General features: G+C 42.7%; 1 protein-coding gene across 5 annotated transcripts in view; it reads left to right on the top strand.

Annotated features, from left to right (window-relative positions):
• SCN8A (sodium voltage-gated channel alpha subunit 8) overlaps window positions 1–21042 on the top strand; it is a 200564-nt gene that overhangs the window by 69876 nt on the left and 109646 nt on the right. For all 5 annotated transcript variants that reach the window (XM_018047744.1, XM_018047746.1, XM_018047747.1 and 2 more), the window contains exon 2: window positions 3207–3536. In XM_018047744.1, the coding sequence (XP_017903233.1) occupies window positions 3261–3536 (276 nt within the window). In that variant the 5' untranslated portion in view covers window positions 3207–3260. The remainder of the gene's footprint in view (window positions 1–3206; window positions 3537–21042) is intronic.

Below are 21042 nucleotides of genomic sequence, written 5' to 3'. Positions count from 1 at the left end.
GTTTTTCCTGGAGATTAAATGACTTAATACAAGCAAGGTGCTTGGAACAATACCTGAACATAGCAAACATGTGATGAATGTTAGCTGAGATCATGACAAAGCTGTAGGAGTTCACACATGGAAAAAAATTAGTAAAGCCTGGAGCTGATGGGAAGGTTCTCTGGAGGAGTAAGGCACTTCGGGGACTGATAAGAGGAAAGGAATTTTAAGTTTGGGGAAAACAATATGAGTAAAGTCTTAGATCAGTAGAACCATTGGCATTAGCCTGTGATTTGCTTGAACCAGCTTATTCCTGTTGAGGAATAGTGGGAGTCAGAGTAGGATCAGAAGATGGGCAACTGATACTTGTCATTAGAAAAGAAGTATGAGTAGGAAAAGTCAGAGTTCTTTGTGATTTTTTTTTTTTCCCCTGGCCATGTGACTTTGGGCAAATTGTTTCATCTCTTTTGACTGCAAGTTTCCTAATTCTTGAAATGGTCTGGATATATAAAATCCCTCGCAGCTCTAAAATCCCATGCCTCATACATGAAATGATTTCTTTGATCCCACCATCTGTGGGACGGCGTTTTGTGTGCGTGCAGTGGGAGCGAACTTGTGGTTCTGGCCTCCCTGGTGCCAGTCTGTAGCCCAGTGAGCTGATCAGCCTGCATGGATACCATGCACTGCCTTTGGAAAATGTCACCACCACCTCACCACCATTGGAGAATTGGGGCTCTCTGCGGAGAAGGCAGTGGCACCCAACTCCAGTACTCTTGCCTGGAAAATCCCATGGATGGAGGAGCCTGGTGGGCTGCGGTCCATGGGATCACAAAGAGTTGGACACGATTGAGCGATTTCACTTTGACTTTTCACTTTCATGCATTGGAGAAGGAAATGGCAACCCACTCCAGTGTTTTTGCCTGGAGAATCCCAGGGACGAGGGAGCCTGATGGGCTGCCGTCTATGGGGTCGCACAGAGTCGGACACGACTGAAGCGACTTAGCAGCAGCAGCAGGTGTATTTGTAATATGAAAAGAGCCCTTGGGTATCTCACTGCCAAATTATTTAGAGATAACTCTACTACTGTTCTCTTGAGGAGCCTCAAGTTTTATGGATACTTACCTTGAAGAGGACCCTAAGGGCTAAGCAGGAGGAAAGGAACAGTCTTTGGCCTTTCAAGACAATTTCCTGGATAGTCTGTAGAGCTCACAGGATGAAAGGGAGAAGCAGCAACACCGCACCACTAGAGCTTTCACTGGGAGACTCACCTGCCTGTGGCCTTTGTAACACTGTGGCTTTGACACTAGGCAGCCCTTGTTCCCAGATGTGCATTTCAGTAACCTAGGACTCTGTATAAACATACACGAAAATGGGCTTTTCAGATCCCTTGCTCAGAAACCGTTGGCTCGAGTATGGCATTCCTTCAGGTTCTCTGTTGGGAAGGGAATTTGCATTGTGATTCAGTTCTCACTTCCTGCCCTTCTGGCGTGAGCCCAGCTCAGGGGCCTTTCTGCTGTCGTTCACCCTGCAAGGCTGTTGCCTCAGAGGAAAGTGTCTTAAGATTCCGCCTCCACTTGCTTTCCTGTTGCTGAGTGGGAGGTGCGTGGAGCAATGTCTGCCCTCTCCTTGAAGAAAATTGCTTTGTGATTTTCTCTGGCATGAGCTTGGCCATCAGCTTGGTCTGGACTTTTATCCCAGACCGACTTTTATAAAACTGTGTGAATTGAAAAAGAACTAGAAACAAAAGAGCCGAAGTCCATGGCAGTGCTTTTATGCTGTATGTTGTGCCTCCAGAGTTTTGAAGGGTTCAGTGTTTTCAGAAGCTGCAATGTGGAAAGAGTGACAGTGTGCCCTTGTGTGGTCCTTGGAAGAAGGAGTCGGTCTTTAGGGAGCAGAGTTCTAGGAGAGGAAGATGACCTGAGCGCAGATTTCCAGAGTGGATGTGCACCTCTGGGTAGTGTTAAATATTCTCATTTACTTAGAATAGACGTTCCTTGAGAGTATGGAATAGATCTTTATTTTTTTTAAATGTTGTCTATAAGAAAAATCTCTTTTATGTTTTTTATTAAAGTATAGTTGCTGTACAATATTATATAAGTTACAGGTATATAATTTTGTGATTTACAGTTTTTAAAGGTTATATTCCATTTATAGTTATTATAAAATATTGGCTACATTCCCTGTGTTGTCCTGTATATCCTTGTAGCTTATTTTACACCTAATAGTTTGTACCTCTTCATCCCTAGATTACCCCCCCCTCCTCCCCTTTCCTCACTGGTAACCACTAGTTTGGGCTTCCCTGGAGGCTCAGTGGTGAAGAACCCACTTGCCGATACAGGAAGCATGGGTTCAATCCGTGGGTCGGGAAGGTTCCCTGGAGAAGGAAATGACAACCCCCTCTAGTATTCTTGCCTGGGAAATCCCATGGACAGAGGTGCCTGGCAGGCTACATTCCATGGGGTCGCAAAAGAGGTGGACACGAATTAGCACCTAAACAGCAAACCAGTGACTTCTTCTCTGTATCTTGAGTCTGCTTCTCTTTTGTTATATTCTCTAGTCTCTTGTCATTTTTAGATTCCACATATAGTGATAGCATATAGTACTTGTATTTGTCTGACTGTTTTCACTTAAGCATAGAGGGTATGGAACGTATCTTTGGAGCTGGTCCCTGATGGTGAGTTGTGTCTAAGTCAGTAATAAAAACTAGCAATCCAGAAGACTCCCATGTTTTGATCTCCTTGGCTGCTCATTCCCCTGCTGCTGCTACGTCGCTTCAGTCGTGTCCGACTCTGTGTGACCCCAGAGACGGCAGCCCACCAGGCTCCCCCGTCCCTGGGATTCTCCAGGCAAGAACGCTGGAGTGGGTTGCCATTTCCTTCTCCAGTGCAGGAAAGTGAAAAGTGAAAGTGAAGTCGCTCAGTCGTGTCCAACTCTTAGCGACCCCATGGACTGCAGCCTACCAGGCTCCTCCGTCCATGGGATTTTCCAGGCAAGAGTACTGGAGTGGGGTGCCATTGCCTTCTCCGGCTCATTCCCCTGAGTGGGTGGTTATGAACATCGCCTTGTCCCTTCATGTCACAGATTTTCTGAAGAGAAAAATAACCGTGTCATGGAAGAAACTACATGTTGCAAAGACTGTGAATGGAGGTTGAGCGTGAGATGGTTTGGTCTGGCCTCCTTTTAGAGTAGTGATTGATTAATGCTGTCTGTGTTGCTGTTTCTTCCAGAGCTGACCTGTCCTGGACGCAGCATAACTAACGAAGCTGCTGCAGGATGAGAAGATGGCAGCGCGGCTGCTCGCACCACCAGGCCCTGATAGTTTCAAGCCTTTCACCCCTGAGTCACTGGCAAACATCGAGAGGCGCATTGCCGAGAGCAAGCTCAAGAAACCGCCCAAGGCCGACGGCAGTCATCGGGAGGACGATGAGGACAGCAAGCCCAAGCCAAACAGTGACCTGGAGGCAGGGAAGAGTTTGCCTTTCATCTACGGGGACATCCCACAAGGCTTGGTCGCGGTTCCCCTGGAGGACTTTGACCCATACTATCTGACGCAGAAAGTGAGTTGGAGGAGAAGGAGCAGCAGCGTCAGATGCCCCTTTCCTAACAGGCTTAGGGGAGAGGGGGAGAAAGAGTTGTGTCTCTTTGCCAGAGTTTGGATAAGTAGTTAAACTTTTGTTTCAGTTCTGGTTTATGGGGGTGCTTTTTTGGTTTAATTGCTACCAAGAGTCATTTGTGGGTCTTCTCAATCTGTTAATAAGGCTTCTGTTTTTGGCTCCATGTCAAATCAGAAAAAGATTTATTTAAAAAAAGGGAGGGGGTTACATAAATGAAATGGGGACTGTTTGATATAGTGCAAGAAAAAAGGGCATCTCACTAGAGATGGTACAGCCCTGTAGAATCTTGGCTCACACACACATTCAGAATCCTATCTTTAAATATAAAAATGATGTTGCAGTATCGACAGAGCCTATTGTTAACGTAACAGATGAATTTGTACTCTAACCTAGCCTCCTTTGTGACATTAGACCGTAACCACTGGGGACAGCAGTAGAACAGAGTAAACCAAACTGGGCCAGTGAGAAGACCAGGTCTTTGGCCCTGTTACACAGGTGTCTGAGTTCCGCCAGCACTGACTCTTAACATGAGAATCAGTTCTGTTATTCCTGCTGGTAGGGAGTGTGAGTGAAAGAAATACTAATCTCCATTTGGCCAAGAGTTACAAATTTCCCTAGCATATTTGACTAAAACTTTGGGTTTCTTTCTCATGGTTATGTTTTTGAAGCTAAGCAACAAGTGAAGAAGCAAAGCCCCCAGTTAATCCAGAAGCCAAGTAGTGAGCCATAAATGCTAAAGGCTGACATCAGACAGCATTTTAGAGATCCCTCATTTGACAGGTGTCATTGAAAGAATTAAATCCATAGGTGTTTCCAGATGAAGGGGGAAAGGACTTTGGGTAATTACATATTTACAAATATAAAGCTTAACTGCCTTTATTAACCGAACTGCCTTCTAAACTGACCTTAACTAAAATTGCCTTTCAGTCTAAGTTTGGGAAGAAATTTCTGTTTCTTTGTCTTAACAACTGGCCAGAAGTAAGACTTGAGGTGAACAGATCTCTTGATTAAGCTATAGTTGTGGAGGCATCTTAGTTCTGAGTGGCAAAAACAGTTGAGTAATTTTCTACACAAAATGGCCCTTCACCTGCATACTTCTCTTGCAGCTCAGAACAGCTATCTACTGGGAACAAAGCAGAATCAGTAGCCTATAACTTCTACTGGGAAATTTAGAAAGTTTAAGGAGCAAAACATCATATGATATAAAAAGTACTAGATTAGAAGAAATCCTTGCTCTGTCATAATTCACCATGTTTATTATTTATAGTTATCTTTTTAGTATGTGTGTTTTTTAAGCTGCCACAAATAGTTCATGGCGGGGGAAAGTAGTAAATAAAGAAAAAATCTTCTCAAAACTAGTTCATGTCCTTTAGTAAGCCACTTCACCTCTCTGTGCCTAAATGTCTCATCTAGGAACTGAGCAGTAGAACAAGGCTTCTAAGGACTTTGTCACGTGTCAAATTCTGGGACTAAGTTTTCATAAACTGTCTTCGATTTCCTTGTTTCCTCATCCCTCTTTTAAAATCTAAATTTTTAATCTGGGCCTTTGCTGAATAGGGGTAGGTGGGTGAGGAAGGAGACAAAGTTTAAATATCTGGGTTAGTGAATAAGGAAACGTGGAATCTTAGGCTGTTTTTAGAAGAATATTTCATTGATTGTAAAATTTTGAAATATTTTAAGATATATTTCCCTCCTCTTTCCTGCTCTGGCATCCATAGTCTTAGTAGAACTTTTTCAGAAAATGCTCCTATGGCAATAAAGTGGAAGTCCGACTCTTTGCAACCCCATGGACTGTAGACTACCAGACTCCCCTGACCGGGATTTTCCAGGCACGAGTACTGGAATGGGTTGCCATTTCCTTCTCCAGGGGATCTTGCCAACCCAGGGACTGAACCTAGGCCTCCTGCATTGCAGGCAGACTCTTTACCCTCTGAGCCACCAGGGAAGCCTTATGGCAATAAACCGATAGGTAAGGCCCTGTGGACGCTGGCCTTTCAGGTGGCTAAAACCGCTTTGCTTTTATTTGAACTATTTGTTTTTCCAGCTCAGATACAAATTAAATTTCGTTTTCTTAAAATTAGAGAACTAGGTTCATTATCAGAACCTAGTTTTCCTTTGCATGCCTTTTCCCCTGGTTCCTGCCCTGTAGACAGCCTCTTTTCATTCCCAATGCCTTAGACTTCAGTGGTGCTAACTTGGAAGTGAGGCCCCAAAGACAGTGGGTCTCTGGCCCTAATGGCTACCCCTTTTTGGGTAGGCCAGATGTTAATGGCACTCCAGCAGGGGACTGACTCTTCATGATAGGAAATCTGATTTTGGTCTTTGGCCTCACCACAGGGTAAATAGTTTATGGAAAGGATAACTTTAATTGTGTTTTTAAAATTCTTTAAAAAAAAAACAAAACTGAAATACACCACCATGCAGAAAAATTCTTAAAATATAAGTGCTTTTATATATATATAAAATATAAATGCTTAGTTTAATGATTATTATAAAGCAAATAAACACCTATGACAAGAGAGGGAATTAGTAGCACTTGAGAGATACTGATTTTATTTTTAAATAAAGACTTCTTCAGTTGATTAAAGAAATAGGCTTGTTCAAATTCACTTGCATATCTTCACCAGCATTACTAATACTTCTTACTAAATAGGCCTTTCACTGGGCCGAATTAGCAAGGTCTCCCCTACGAGGAAGCACACTGGGAATCAACCCACAAACCAAAACATCCTGAGAAGAGAAATGGCTTTAAGAGGACATTCTTTCTGTTTGTTTCTCAAGCGCTGCCTTAAGTAATTCCTGCAAAGTAAAAATCTCTTCTCCTTGCTTAATGCTACAAATGGATTTCTTAATTTTTTCTTTTTGGTTCTCGTTTTCTACCTCATTGATCATTTTTGGGACTCATGGAAACTGGTTTCTCATTTCCTTCTCTCTTTATTTTAGAGGATGAAAGAAAGCTAGTTCCCTATTAGTAAAGTTCTGGTTTCATCCCATTGTAGACTTGACAGTGTCCAGGGACACAGGGCCATAAGATATGTGTGTCCCATTTTCAAGGTACTGCTGCACAAGCTGGTACTGGTGCGAGCTGTCGTGAGTTGCTTGGGGCCCTGAACAGTGGTGTTCCTTTAACTTTCCACCTGACCTCCCCAGATGGCCCTCCACCGTCCAGATCGTCCTTTCTCTGAGTTGTCTCAGCCCTCCCAGTGCAACAGCATATTCTTTGCCTCTTGGTACTCCCTTTGGATGTCTCCAAACAAAGTGTTTCTTTCTTGTTTTTCAAGTGCTACCTGCAAATAATTGAATTTAAAGGACATATTTAATATTAAAAATAGGTGATACAAGGACTTTCCTGGTGATCCAGTGGTTAAGGCGCCGTGCTTCCGCTGCAGGTGGTGCGGGTTTGATCCTTGGCTGGGGAACTGAGATCCCATAAGCCGTGTGGTGTAGCCAAAAAATAAAGTAGGTAATATGTTTCCATGGTTAAAAATGCAGTAAAAGCTCTTCAGTAAAGAAGACCTCAGTAAAAAGTCTCCCCTTTATACCTGTCTCTCATCTGTGCATGTCCCGCCTCCCTGAACAGGTAAGCACTGTTAGTAGTATCTTCCAGAGTTTCTTTACACAGTATGGTGGTGGTGGTTTAGTCACTAAATCGTGTCCAACTCTTGTGACCCCATGGACTGTATGTAGCCTGCTGGGCTCCTCTGTCCATGGGATTCTCCAGGCAAGAATCCTGGAATGGGTAGCCATTTCCTTCTCCAGGGGATCTTACTGACCTAGGAATTGAACCCAGGTCTCCTGCATTGCAGGCAGATTCTTTACCGACTGAGCTATGGGGGAAACTATTTATACAGTATATGTACAAGCAAAAACAAACAAGTATTTTTAGGAACTTGAACTGACCTTGAATGCCTTTGTTCTTGGTTTTCCTTCTGTTATTTTTTAAAGTCAATTAAAGTCTTAATTTTGTTATTTGTTTTCCCTTCTTTCATACTGTAGAATCTTAAGTTTTATCAAGGTAAAATTTCAGTTCATTTCCCCCCTTCCACACTTTCTTTAGTGAATCAAACCAAGGGCTTTTTCTCTGTTGCTCAGAGTCTTTCTGTCTTCACTACAAACTATACTCTCCAATTCTTAATAATAACTTGTTGAATTTTTAAAAATTATGCATTTTCTATATAGTGAGTGGTTAAATGACTCTTGATTTGTTTGTTTTATGAAATACTATGCAAAGTTAAAAAGAATGGGCCATGTTTGCTTATAGCAATTTGTTGAATTTTAAATGGCCATGTGTATTTCTAAGAGCTTTCTTAAGTTGGCAGCAAGAAAATCTATGGATTAAGTTGAAAGAAGGCCTTCAGAGTTAGCTTCTACTCTTTCTCTTGTTCCTGAAAACCAATGACTGTTATGTGTATCCTTTTTGTTCAGTGGATATGCTCTCTTGTAAGAAAGTCCTATAAACAAAAATCCAAATTATAGGATTGATTATGTGCTTTTAAATAGGGTACATACCTATTGCATTAAAAAATTACATATGGTTTCCCAAAGTTCAGTTTACCTTCAAGTTTTCATGTCTTGTCTTTTCCTGCAAATTGGAGTCAACCTAGAATCATAGAAAATTAGAATATGGTGGCCTTAGACATCATCTAGTTCAGCCTCCTCATTTTGTAAGTTTAATAATGTAAAATAACTTTGTCAAAAGCCAGTGCCTCCTGTCAGTTTGTTACAACATGTTTCTAGTTTTCCACTTTTCTAATTGTTCATTAACTGACCTTCTGTCTCAGTTGGTTCAGTTCTTCTGAAACTAGACATGCAAATATGGAGATGGGCTGGCGGGGGGAACCTGCTCTTTCATTCACACCCCTGATAATTCCTGTGGTGTAATACCCCTTCTTAGCATGGGTCCTAAGAAATGCCATGCATCTCAGGGGAAGGAGGGTCTTTGTGTTAGCTCCACTATTTTACCTTCTCAAGTGAAGGAGCTCTAAGTAGTCTGGTAGCCATGGACAATTTGTTCAAGAGACTTGGGCTCAGTGTCAGTATTGCTGCCACTGTACAGCTGTACCTGTAAGTTGGAGGGAATTTATTTAACCAGAGCTTCCCTGGTAGCTCAGACCATAAAGAATCTGCCTGCCGTGCAGGAGACTCAGGTTCAATCCCTGGGTCAGGAAGATCCCCTGGAGAAGGGAATGGCTACCCACTCCTGTATTCTTGCCTGGAGAACTCCCTGGACAGAGGAGCCTGGCAGGCTACAGTCCGTAGAGTCAGACAAGACTGAGCGACTAACACACGACGCTTTTACTTAACCTACGTCTTCACATTTTTTTACTTTTAAAGGAAAATTATCTTTCCTTTCAATCATCAATCCCCGAGCTTACCAGCAGAATGGTACAGTGAAAAAAGTACCTACTGGGAATATAAAAACCTTCATTTTAGTTCTGCCTTTGCCCCTTGTCTGCCCTTGGCCAAATCGCTTAAATTCTCTGGGCTTCAATTTCCTCGTCTAGAATATCTGCAGGGTAAGAGTTGGGCTTATATCTAGTTGTATTTTACATGTATGCCTGTCATATATGCTTAGCTGGAGCAAGCTATTCTGTCTGTTTCCCTGGTGTCCTCCCTGCCTTCTGGTCTTCATTCTCTCCTGTTGTAATATCCTCTGTCCTTTAACTTCACTTTGTGACACTCTTCCGATTCATCCAGGCCTAGCCCTGAAGCCTCTTCTTCCTTACAGCCTAACTTGATTCTTTACATTGGAACTGATTTCTCCTCCTGAATTTCTTTAACACATTAAGATCTCAGCCCTACCTTTGATAAGAAGTGGTTTTTAGGTTTAACCTCTAATACTTTGGCCACCTGATGTGAAGAGCCAGCTCACTGAAAAAGACCCTGATGCTGGGAAAGATTGAGGGCAGGAGGCGAAGGGGACAACAGAGGATGGTTGGATGGTATCACTGACTCAGTGGACATGAGTTTGAGCAAACTCTGGGAGATAGTGAAGGACAGGGAAGCCTGGTTTGCTGTAGTCCATGGAGTCCCAAAGAATCAGACATGACTGAGCGACTGAACAGCAACAGGTTAGGTATGGCAGGGCCCCCGTTCCCAGCAACGTTGACAGTTTTCTCCTTACCTCACTAGTATTAGTGCCATCAGCTTCCTCCAATGAAGAACTGTTAAGGCTCTCTCACACACACAGACCCATGAGCTCCTGGCAGAAAATCCTTGCTGAATCTAGTTTCACACACTTTCAACAGATGTGCAGAGCAGAGACAGTTAAAGGAAAGTATGTTCATTAGGTGTGATTTGAAATATTGCTAATGTGCTATTACATTGCCTGTTTTTGCATAACAAGCCTAGATGCTGCTTTCCATTTTAAATAAAAATTAGATGTTTTAAACCTTTATTTTAAAAAGCTGTTTTGCAACAATATAAAAAAACAAAATGTTTCCATTATTTAATTCACCAAATCAAATTGAGGCAAATGCTTGTGAGCCAGTAGCTGGAAGGCCATTATAAGGGTGATGGGTTAATGACATTCATATATAGGGTTCTTTTCTATTCCATGAGCATGATTATCAAGATGGAAAGGAGCTTAAGCATTCTTAAATCACATTCCTCTTTTATAGCTTTAGTAACAGACCAAAAGTTGGGAAACCTTATTTCTAAGCCCATTTCCACCTTATTCTGGAGAATCTCCGGCATGTCACTTAACCATTTAGCGTCTCAGTCTCCCTAATCTGGAAAATTAAAATTATGCTAATAACTAAGCTCCCAGGTATCCTACAGTACTGTGGTGAAGAATATTTCTTGCCTACCCAATATGAAACAAAGCAGCTTGTTGTACCAGCCCTGCTTCATTTTTCTCCACTATACACCTAGCATATGATATGTTTGTTTGTTTGTTCATCCTCTTGTAAGCTCATTAGCCAGAGCAGTGTGTTCATGCCCTGTAATAAGTGTTCAAGCCATATCTGTTAAATGAATGAGTTAGTCTTATGAGATGATGCATATGAAAACACAATGTACTTTTCTAAGTGCTTTGACCATGAAAGGGTACATCATGGGTTTTTTTTCCCCAAAATGAAAAGTTTTCCCATCTACCAAACTGAATGGAACTCTCTGGGGGAAGAGACTGATTACCAGTGTATCTTTTCCTTTCCTGAAGAATTAGTTTCCTTTAGGGGCTGAACAAGTAGATCAGGAAATAGGTTTCGTGATAATTTAGAGATTTTGGAGGGCTGAGCTACTGTTAAGTGCCACCAGTCCGACCTCTCCTCTTGCAGAGCCTTAGAATTAGGAGCGACACCATCAAAAGACCCCCACCTAGTGCTCTTCTTGATTTATTGGTCTCAAGTCTTTATTATACAAAGGATGTCGTTTCCTGAATGTTCTAAGTTGTTCTGTCGTGTCTTCTTTTATGTTTGGCTGCTTTCTTGGCTGTGGGAGTTGTGTTACCCTCCCAGTATTAACTGACTCTAACGGAAATGAGAGAAACTGACATGGAATATATATTAGTTTGGGTTGTCTCATATAAAATATGATCTGTTTATGCAATCTTTACTTCTTGAGTATTTCCTCTGTGTGAGGCCCTGGGGGTATTGGGTTCGCTTGTGGGAAACAAAGATTAATAAAGTCAGTTTTTTACCCTTATGTAGCTTATAATATAATAGTGTGTAGTGTGATACCACTTTTGATAGGGGGCCTCAGAACAGGCCTTATTTACTTCATAAAGTAAGTAAAGTCACTCAGTCGTGTCCGACTCTTTGTGACCCCATGGACTGCAGCCCACCAGGCTCCTCAGTCCATGGGAGTCTCCGGGCAAGGATACTGGAGTGGGTTGCCATTTCCTTCTCCAGGGGATCTTCCCGACCCAGGGATTGAACCCGGGTCTCCCGCATTGGAGGCAGACGCTTTCCTCTGAGCCACCAGGGAATTGACAGTAGGAGTAATGTTTGGATTAGGGTTTGGATTTTAGAAATAAGGGATAGACTGTAACATTATAGGCAGAGAGAAGAATATGAACAAAGACTTAGAAACCAGGGCATAGGACAGTGTAAGAGAGAGCCAAATCGTCTCATTTGATTGGAATTTGGAGAGTGGGCAGTGAGTCTGGGAAGGGAGTGCTGGAGCCAAGACATGGAGAACTTGCAATGTTAGACTGAGAAGTCTGGGTGTCACTTGTTAAGTAATAGAGAACTGCTGGAGAGTTTTGAGTGGGAGTAAGGATACGTGATTAAAGTTGTACCTTCAGGAGGTGAATGTGACAGTGATGTGTGGTATGGACCAGAGGGAACGAGAACTTGGACCGAGTGGCCGGCTATGAAGTACTGATGGTGGGGGTCTAAACAAACAGTAGTGGTGAAAGTGAAAAGTGAGGGGATTCGGTGACATCAAAAGTGAGTATAAATTGATAGGACTTTGTGATTGATTGTAGAGGCTTAGGGACATTCAGTCCTTTATCTGACAATCTGATAAATTGTTACTGAGCAATTTTTACATGCCTAGGTTCTGTTCCATGCCCTTGGGAACAAAGCAGGCAAGTTCTATATACTATGCTTGGAAGTTAGTTTTTGTTGGGGAGACAGATAGTAACCTATTAAAGAAATAAAAATTATTGCAGGTAGTGATAGGTACATTAATAAAGTTGAAAAAGTCCAGATACTTTAAAGATTGTGGTCATCTTACCTTGGTACAGAGACCTAAACTTGGAGAATCCAGAAGCATCAAGGGCTACAATGCTGTCTTAAACAGACTTTTAGCAAGTACTAAATTATAATCTTTGAAAGGACCCATACCATCTGAACCACCAGGGAAGTCAAATTATAATCTTTGAAAGGACCCATACCACAGATATTCTGAGTTGTGTAAAAGCCAGTATTGTCACCCCGTTGAGTTTGCCGATTTCAGAGTTTTACATAGGTAGGAGTTCAGTAGGTTGCAGCATTCATGTGAGCTATAGGGGCACTTATAGATAAACCTAGCATTTTTCCCAGAAAAGAACCTCAGGTCTTCTCTGGACCTTGTACAAGTTCTGAGTTGCAGCTCCAAAGTTCTGAGGCACATTGTGGTGTAACAACTTTTACCTGAATTCTTGGATGTGTGTTATTTTTATTAGCAAATCACCTGAACCATAAAATCCCACTGACTGGTAATTTTAGGAATTGGTCTCTGATAGTTTCTACAGAGTATAGGTCATGAAATAATTTTATTCGATTAAGAATTAACCTGTTGAATGGGGTATTTAATAATGACCATTTAAATGTTGAAGGATGTCTCAAGATTGCAGTGATATTGATCATCTTCTCTAATGTATTAGATCTACAATTTACCAGATTTTAAATCCCTTCTAAGTCAAGGAGAGTAAGACTGTGATATCATTATACAGAGGGTGCTTCTCTTACTGATTGATTCCAAATTCACATGAGCTGTAAATTCTTTACGTATAACTCTGTTTGACAGAATTCAAGATTAAGATTTCCCCATGAAATGAAATTTCTGGGGGATTTCTGGCAATTTGAGATCAGAGTTGCTAGAATCAGTCAACTCTGATTCTAGCAATATGTTTGATACCTGCCCTGAAGAAGCAGTCATATTCCAGACACTGTGAGTCTACACAGTTTGGCCTGTGGAATTAAGTTTGAATAAAAGAGTCCCCCAATTTCAGAGGATAAGGTACCCAACCCATCTACTTCTCAAGGTCAATCCTTCTGCTTGTGCCTGTGACCCTGCCTGTCAACCTTCTCTGGCACTTGAGCCTCTCAGTTATCCCCTCTCTTTTCTGTACTTTCACTCTTTCCCTTTCAGAGTGGTTCTTCCCCTCAGCCTATAAACATACTCAAAGCCTTCCCATCTTCATCAACCCATGCTTGACCCCATGCCCCCATGAGGTGTAATCTGTCTCTCCACGCCACTGAAGCTTTTAAAGAGTCACCTTTTACTTGCCCTCACCACCCACGCATCTCCCACCCACTCCTCCATCCTGACTCTCATCCTCCCGTCTTGACCACATTCTTAGTATAAGATCCTCCATGATCTCAGATTGCCAAATCTAATGGATACTTTCTCAGTTCTTATCTCACTGACCCTCTTTGCTGTATTTCACACTGTTTATGGCTCCCCGATTCTTGCAGCTCTTTACTTCCTTGGCCTAATTCACCTTACATTTCGGACTATTCTTCCTCTTCTTTCTCCTTCATTTCTCTCTCCTTTCCCTTAAGTGTTGACATTCCTGTGGGTGCAGTCCTTGGCCCGTGTGCCTCTCACTTGGCACACTCTTCCTGACTGATCTCATCCATTCTCTCACTACTCTTGAGTCTATATCTCCAGCCCAGAACACTCCTTAAATATTCAGTGTTTTGCCAGGCATCTCTATCTGGGCTTCCCGTAGGCAACTCAGTGTATTCAAAATGGAACTAATTTTCTTCCCTCAAACCTACTTATCTTATTTCATCTGCTGTTTTAGTTGATGATACCACCCAAATTCTAGGTATTATTAATACCTCTCTAATTTTCTGTATTCCTGAGGATCACCAATATGAGGGAACTGTCAGTAGAATGTTGCACATTATTACAAGGGAGAAAAAATTTTGGCTCAGAAACGTTAATTTACTGCTGAAATTCCCTCACCTGGTGTGTGGAATCACCCAGGTTTTGGTTCCTGGGATCTGTGAATTTAGTACTCGTCTTTCTACCATGCTATGCTGTCTCTAGAGAGTGTATTGCGAGTTTTGTTTCCTACTGTCATTTTTGGATAATTTCTGTCGTTTTGCACTGCCTCAGTATGAGGCCTTGCACTGCCTCAATCTAAGACATGGAAAACATAAGAAAACTTTTCGAACTAAAATTAATGAATTTTTATGAGTGGATGAGCTACAGCGTGGAAAAGGTCAATTAGACACCTTGCATAAAGTTGGATATAGTAATAAGTTAGTTGATTTTAGCTATATCATTTCCTCATGACTAAGAGGTTCATTCCATGTATGGATGTGAGAGTTGGACTGTGAAGAAAGCTGAGCGCCAAAGAATTGATGCTTTTGAACTGTGGTGTTGAAGAAGACTCTTGAGAGTCCCTTGGACTGCAAGGCGATCCAACGAGTCCATTCTGAAGGAGATCAGCCCTGGGATTTCTTTGGAGGGAATGATGCTGAAGCTGAAACTCCAGTACTTTGGCCACCTCATGTGAAGAGTTGACTCATTGGAAAGGACTCTGATGCTGGGAGGGATTGAGGGCAGGAGGAGAAGGGGACAACAGAGGATGAGATGGCTGGATGGCATCACCGACTCAATGGACATGAGTCTGAGTGAACTCTGGGAGTTGGTGATGGACAGGAAGGCCTGGCGTGCTGTGATTCATGGGGTCGCAAAGAGTCAGATACGACTGAGCGACTGAAATGAACTGAACTGAACTGAAGAGGTTCATTCATTCAGTCAGCAAATATGTATGAACTGTCTGCCTTGCCCCAGACAGGTATTATATGACATCTTCTGCTTGCTAAGCCAAGAAAGTCACAGTTGTTGTCGTTGTTCAGTCGCTCAGTCGTGTCCGACTCTTTGTGACCTCACAGAATGCAACACGCCGGGATTCCCTGTCCTTCACCATCTCCTGGAGCTTGCTCAAACTCATGTCCATTGAGTCAGTGATGCCCTCTAACCATCTCGTCCTCTGTCGTCCGCTTCTTCTCCCACCTTCAATCTTTCCCAGCATCAATCTTTTCTAACAAGTTGGCTCTTCGCATCAGGGGGCCAAAGTATTGGAGCTTTAGCTTTAGCATCAGTCCTTCTAATGAATATTCAGAATTGATTTCCTTTAGAATTGACTGGTTTGATCTCCTTGCAGTCCAAGGGACTCTCAAGAGTCTTCTCCGACACCACAGCTAAAAAGCATTAATTCTTTGGCATTCAGCCTTCTTTACGGTCCAACTGTCACATGCATACATGACTACTGGAAAAACCATAGCTTTGACTAGACAGACCTTTGTCAGCTAAGTAATGTTTCTGCTTTTTAATATGCTGTCTAGGTTTGTTATAGCTTTCCTTCCAAGGAGCAGGTGTCGTAATTTTGTGGCTGCAGCCATCATCTGCAGTGATTTTGGAGCCTAAGAAAATAAAGTCTCTCACTGTTTCCATTGTTTCCCCATCTATTTGCCATAAAGTGATGCAACCGGATGCCATGATCTTCGTTTTTTTGAATGTTGAGTTTTAAGCCAGGTTTTTCACTCTCCTCTTTCACCTTCATCAATAGGCATTTTATGTTCTTCTTCGCTTTCTGTCGTAAGGGTACTATCATCTGCATATCTGAGGTTGTTGATATTTCTCCCAGCAATCTTGATTCCAGTTTGTGATTCAGCCTGGCATTTCACATGATGTAATCTGTGAAATAAACAGGGTGACAATCTATAGCCTTGACGTACTCCTTTCCCAGTTTGGAACCAGTCTATTGTTTCATGTTTGATTCTAACTGTTGCTTCTTGACCTGCATACAGATTTCTCAGGAGGCAGGTAAGGTGGTCTGGTATTACCATGTCTTTAAGAATTTTCCAGTTTGTTGTGATCCACACAGTCAAAGGCTTTAGTGCAGTCAATGAAACAGAAGTAGATGTTTTTCTGGAATTCCCTTGCTTTTTCTGTGATCCAGCTGATGTTGGCAATTTGATCTCTGGTTCCTCTGCCTTTTTTAAGTCCAGCTTGAACATCTGGAAGTTCTCGGTTCATGTACTGTTGAAGCCTGACTTGGAGAATTTTGAGCATTACTGTGCTGGCGTGTGAGATGAGTGTAGTTGTGTGTAGTTTGAGCATTCCTTGGCATTGCCTTTCTTTGGGATTGGAATGAAAACTGACCTTTTCCAGTCCTGTGACCACTGCTGAGTTTTCCATATTTGCTGGCATACTGAGTGCAGCACTTTCACAGCCTGTAAGGATCTCGGTGTCCAATGAGGGAGATCAGTGTGTAAACAAAATGACAGTACTATATTAAGTGCTAGAACAGAAGTAAGTACCAAGTGTAGCGGGAACACACCAGCAGGAAGGGTAATGAGAAACTTTCTCTGTGTGAGAAAGTTGAATGTTGAAAAGGTGAAACTGTACCTTGAAGTTTTAAAGTATGTTTAATAAACATTTCACTCATTGGAGAAGAGAAGAAAGAGTAGTTTGGGTCTAAAGAACAGTGCATGAAAAGACAGAGAGGCGTGAACAACATTAAAGTGTTTAGAACCTTGAGTTCACCGTGACTGGAGCATGAGGTGTGGTCTGGTGAGACAGGAGATAAAGGAGAGAGGCAGGTTGGACCCCACTGTGTACATACTCAGCAGTTTTTATTTTCTCCTGCTTCTGGAGTTCTCAGTGTGAGATGACCTCTGGGGCCCATTTTGAACCAGTGCAGTGTCCTGTGACTTTGGCCCTAGTAACTGTAGACTGTTAGTCTAGCTTGTGCACAAGGGTCCTACTGGCTTGTGCCACGTGTGTGAATGCTAAATATGTTGAATATTACCCCTGAGAGTCTCCTCCTGCCACCCTGCCAAGGAACAGAGGGAGCAGCAATGATCGGTATGATAGCAAAAGCATCATCGTAATTCCGTTTGTTTTGAGTCCTTATTCTGGGCCAGGCACTGTAGTCAGGACTTTTTGTGAATTTTCATTTAACCCTCATAATCTGATAAAATAGGTTACTGTCAGTCATTATCCATATTTCATCCATAAGAAAATGGAGCCTTGGCAACCTGAGTTAGTTACCTAAAATCATAACAACTAATAAGCAACAGCTGGATCTTGAATCCAGGTGGCCTCAAAGCCTCCTAACCATTCTACTCTGCTGCTTTCTAAGAGAGAGGAGAGTGAGAAGAGATTCTAGAGTACGAGCACAGTGCAGTGAAGAGAGGCATTAGTATGCTTTACATACTAAATCCACCTTCCTCTTTACCTTAGAGCAGCTGCAGGCTGGGGACCCCAAGAGCGTAAGGGAGAAGGAAATCAACAGCAAATCTGATTGAAGGATGGTGAGGAAGGGAGGCCAGGTAGGAGGTTCCAAGCCGCCCTGCCTCAGGGAGCAGGAACATGCTGGCTCAGTGCTGAAGCAGCTGCTGTTCTGCCAGTGTGTCTTCCTGTGATCAGGATGTAGGCAGGAATCGGTGTCACCTGCTCCAGATGTGGGCTGGAGGACATAGGGGTCACAAGGTCACAGCAAATGAGACAGTATATGCAGAAGCACTGGGAACCAGCAAAGCCGCAGAGAGGCTGGATGCCGGCATCATCTTCATCGAGCTTAACTTGGGAAAATACCATACACAGCTGCTGTGATGTCTCTGGCGTATGCAAGGGGCTTTCTTTTTTGTCAGAGTTAAAAAGAATTTAGTAAAAATGATTTCTTCATTGGTCTGAGGGTTGGATCAGATGACTCAGCTTGAGCAGAGCACACTGTGTTTGATTTCTTCTCTCTTTTTTTTAATTTTTAATTTTTAAAAATTTTATTTTTGGCTAAGCTGGGTCTTCGTGGCTGCATGCAGGCTTTCTCAAGTTGCAGTGCAAGGGCTTCTCATTGCGGTGGCTCCTCTTGTTTCAGAGCATGGCTTCTAGACACATGAGCTCAGTAGTTGAGGCTCACGGGCTTAGTTGCTCTGCAGCGTGTGGGATCTTCCCAGACCAGGGGTAGAACTGGTGTCTCCTGCATTGGCAGGTGGGTTCTTAACCACTGGACCACCAGGGAAATCCTTGTGCTTGGTTTCTTGTCTATAAAGTGAGGAGTTAGAGTTGATAAGTAGTTTTGAAGTTTTTAAAAAATTGCAGTATGACGTGATAATTAAGAGAATAGACTTTGGTGTTAGATTGCCTTGGTTCAGTTCTAAGTTTTACCACTAAATAACGGTGGTTTTGGGCAAGTTGACCTTTTTGTTGCAATTTCATTATTAGTAAAATATACCTTCTTTATCAAGTGGTTGCTGTGAGACAGGTATTGTAAAAGGCATCTCAGTAGGGTTCCTTCTGCATAGTAAATGCTTAATACATGCTAAATGTTATTTCTTCAAATAGACAAACAGGTGCAGTTATTAATAAGTAAGGGAAATCAAAATATAAACATGGGATTTAAAGGCCTCTCACTCTGTTCTCAGCATAGTGAAACAGAGCCTTGGAAGAGGAGGACTACAAATATTCATGTAGTTCAAACAGAAGTATAAGCCTAAAGGAAAAAAAAAAACTGCCCGTGTCCTAATGTCCTGCTTTTCGGTTCAGTGTTTCTAAGCTGGGTGCCAGGGCTCAGGCGCTCTGTAAATTCAGGCCAGTTGCGCCTCTGCTGGAGCCTTTCCTAGGACACGTTGGGACTATAATTGTCATTTTACTTGAGGGAGCCACTGAGCAGATTAGCATTAAGAAAGGCATCAGGGGAGTTCTCTGGTGGCCTAGTGGTTAGGATTTGGTGCTTTAACTGTGGAAGCCTTGGTTCAGTCACTGGTTGAACAACTTAGATCTGCAAGCCATGTGGTGCAGCCCACCCCTACCCCCCAAAAAAAGTACAGTGTATAATTTGGGACTTCCTGGCAGTTCAGTGGTTATAACTCCATGCTTCCACTACAGGGGACATGGGTTTGATTCCTGGCTGGGGAACTAGATCACATAGGCCATGTGGTGTGGCCAAAAAAATTTCCAAAATATAATAAGTATATAAGTAAATAAAAGGCATCAGGACCCCCTGTAACATGGTATAGTCATTTTGACAGTATAGGTCATTTATGTTTGAACAGCTTCCTAGTCTGAGGTAGAATCTGTTTAGATTTAGCATCATGCTTTTCTTTATTAAAACAGGGAAATTTTGAAAGGACATTTATTTGTTGCCTGCTATATTGGCTGTGTAATTACTCAGAAGTGAATGCCAAATAGCTGTTGATTAGTGGACAGTTGGAGAAGGCAATGGCACCCCACTCCAGTGCTCTTGCCTGGAAAATCCCATGGACGGAGGAGCGTGGTAGGCTGCAGTCCATGGGGTCGCTAGGAGTCAGACACAACTGAGCGACTTCACTTTCACTTTTCACTTTCATGCATTGGAGAAGGAAATGGCAACCCACTCCAGTGTTCTTGCCTGCAGAATCCCAGGGACGGGGGAGCCTGGTGGGGTCGCACAGAGTCAGACACGACTGAAGCGACTTAGCAGCAGCAGCAGCAGTAGACAATTGGCTACTACTGCTCACTGCTGCTCTTACCACTGTTATAGCTGGTTTTCCAATCAGCTGTATTTGTATTATTGGTAGAAGAGTACCTCTCTGTGAGTGCACACTCTGAAACCATTAGGCAGAGAGGATTTGCTGTTAAAAGTTGCCAGAACAAAAAATTTATACTTAGGCAGGAAAGAACTAACAACTACTAAAAGTCTAATCAGCTAGTTACCTGGTTCAGAAGAGGTACATAGATCTGGGAGAATAAAGTGTATATATATATATATATATTAGATTAGCAGGCAAGAATTTAAGGCTAGAGACGTCATTTAAAGATGAGAGGATTAGGCAGCTCCAGAAGTCAAAACAGTTAGGATCTAGGGTCCAAACTCTGGCAGACTGTCGTAAAGCAGTGTGGATAACAGTTATAGCAGATGGAGCCAAAGGGTATTGATTCCCACCCCCCCCCCTATAGATTAGCTCAATCCCTGGCCCCTAGGTGTGCATTAGACCCAGAAGGCCCTCAGGTGCCTACAGGTCCCCTTTGCCCTGGTGGAAATGATGACCTCTCAGGGGAGGAAGAATCTGGTTGGGTGGGGAACTGCTCTCCTGGGCCTTGTGACCCACAGCAAAGCCGGGACTGGGTGATAAACTTCTCTCTAAGAAGCTTTCTGTTTGCGATGTACTGCACCCATATGCTGAGTTCTCTGCAGTGTCCTTTGCAATTTATGCACCCTTTATTATTTTAATGTGTACATTTTGAATGGCTGAAGAATTAACCCAGTCCCGGGGTGAGGGTGGGGGCTGCTCATGAGTTGGCTGCATGCAGTACTTTGGTGACTCTGCGCATGTATTGCAGTGTGTTTGCCGTGTGCTAGGATTTGTTTGGCGTGAATATGAATGAGCTCGTGCTTGGCCTTGCACAATGTCGCTCTTCCTTATGTAGACCCTGAAGGGAATGCCTCTTACCTAGCGTTAGCGGTGGCAAAGCTCCTCCAACGTGTGCTTCCAGCCCCACATAGCTAATTAGAAATGAAAAGCCTGTGCTTTTCAGAAGGCTCGTCTTATGCCGGCATGACACATTTATTAATACTCCATGCCATAACTCGTTAAGAGTTGTTCTACCGCTGCTAATGGGCCTTGTACTCACACACATTCAGTGGCTGTCATTATAAACTGATATTTTCCCCTGGGCCATAAACCACAATTCAATATCAATTTCCCTTTTAACTCATTTACTTCACAGAGATCTAATTTAAGACAGATTAGGTAAAATATTGGACTTCATGGGTACCAAGTGACTGTTGCTTAAGAAG

Source organism: Capra hircus, chromosome 5 (genome assembly GCF_001704415.2).
Source record: "Capra hircus breed San Clemente chromosome 5, ASM170441v1, whole genome shotgun sequence".
Lineage (NCBI taxonomy): Eukaryota > Metazoa > Chordata > Mammalia > Artiodactyla > Bovidae > Capra > Capra hircus.
Note: the sequence above shows the minus strand (reverse complement) of the source record. Positions and strands in the feature narration are given on the sequence as shown.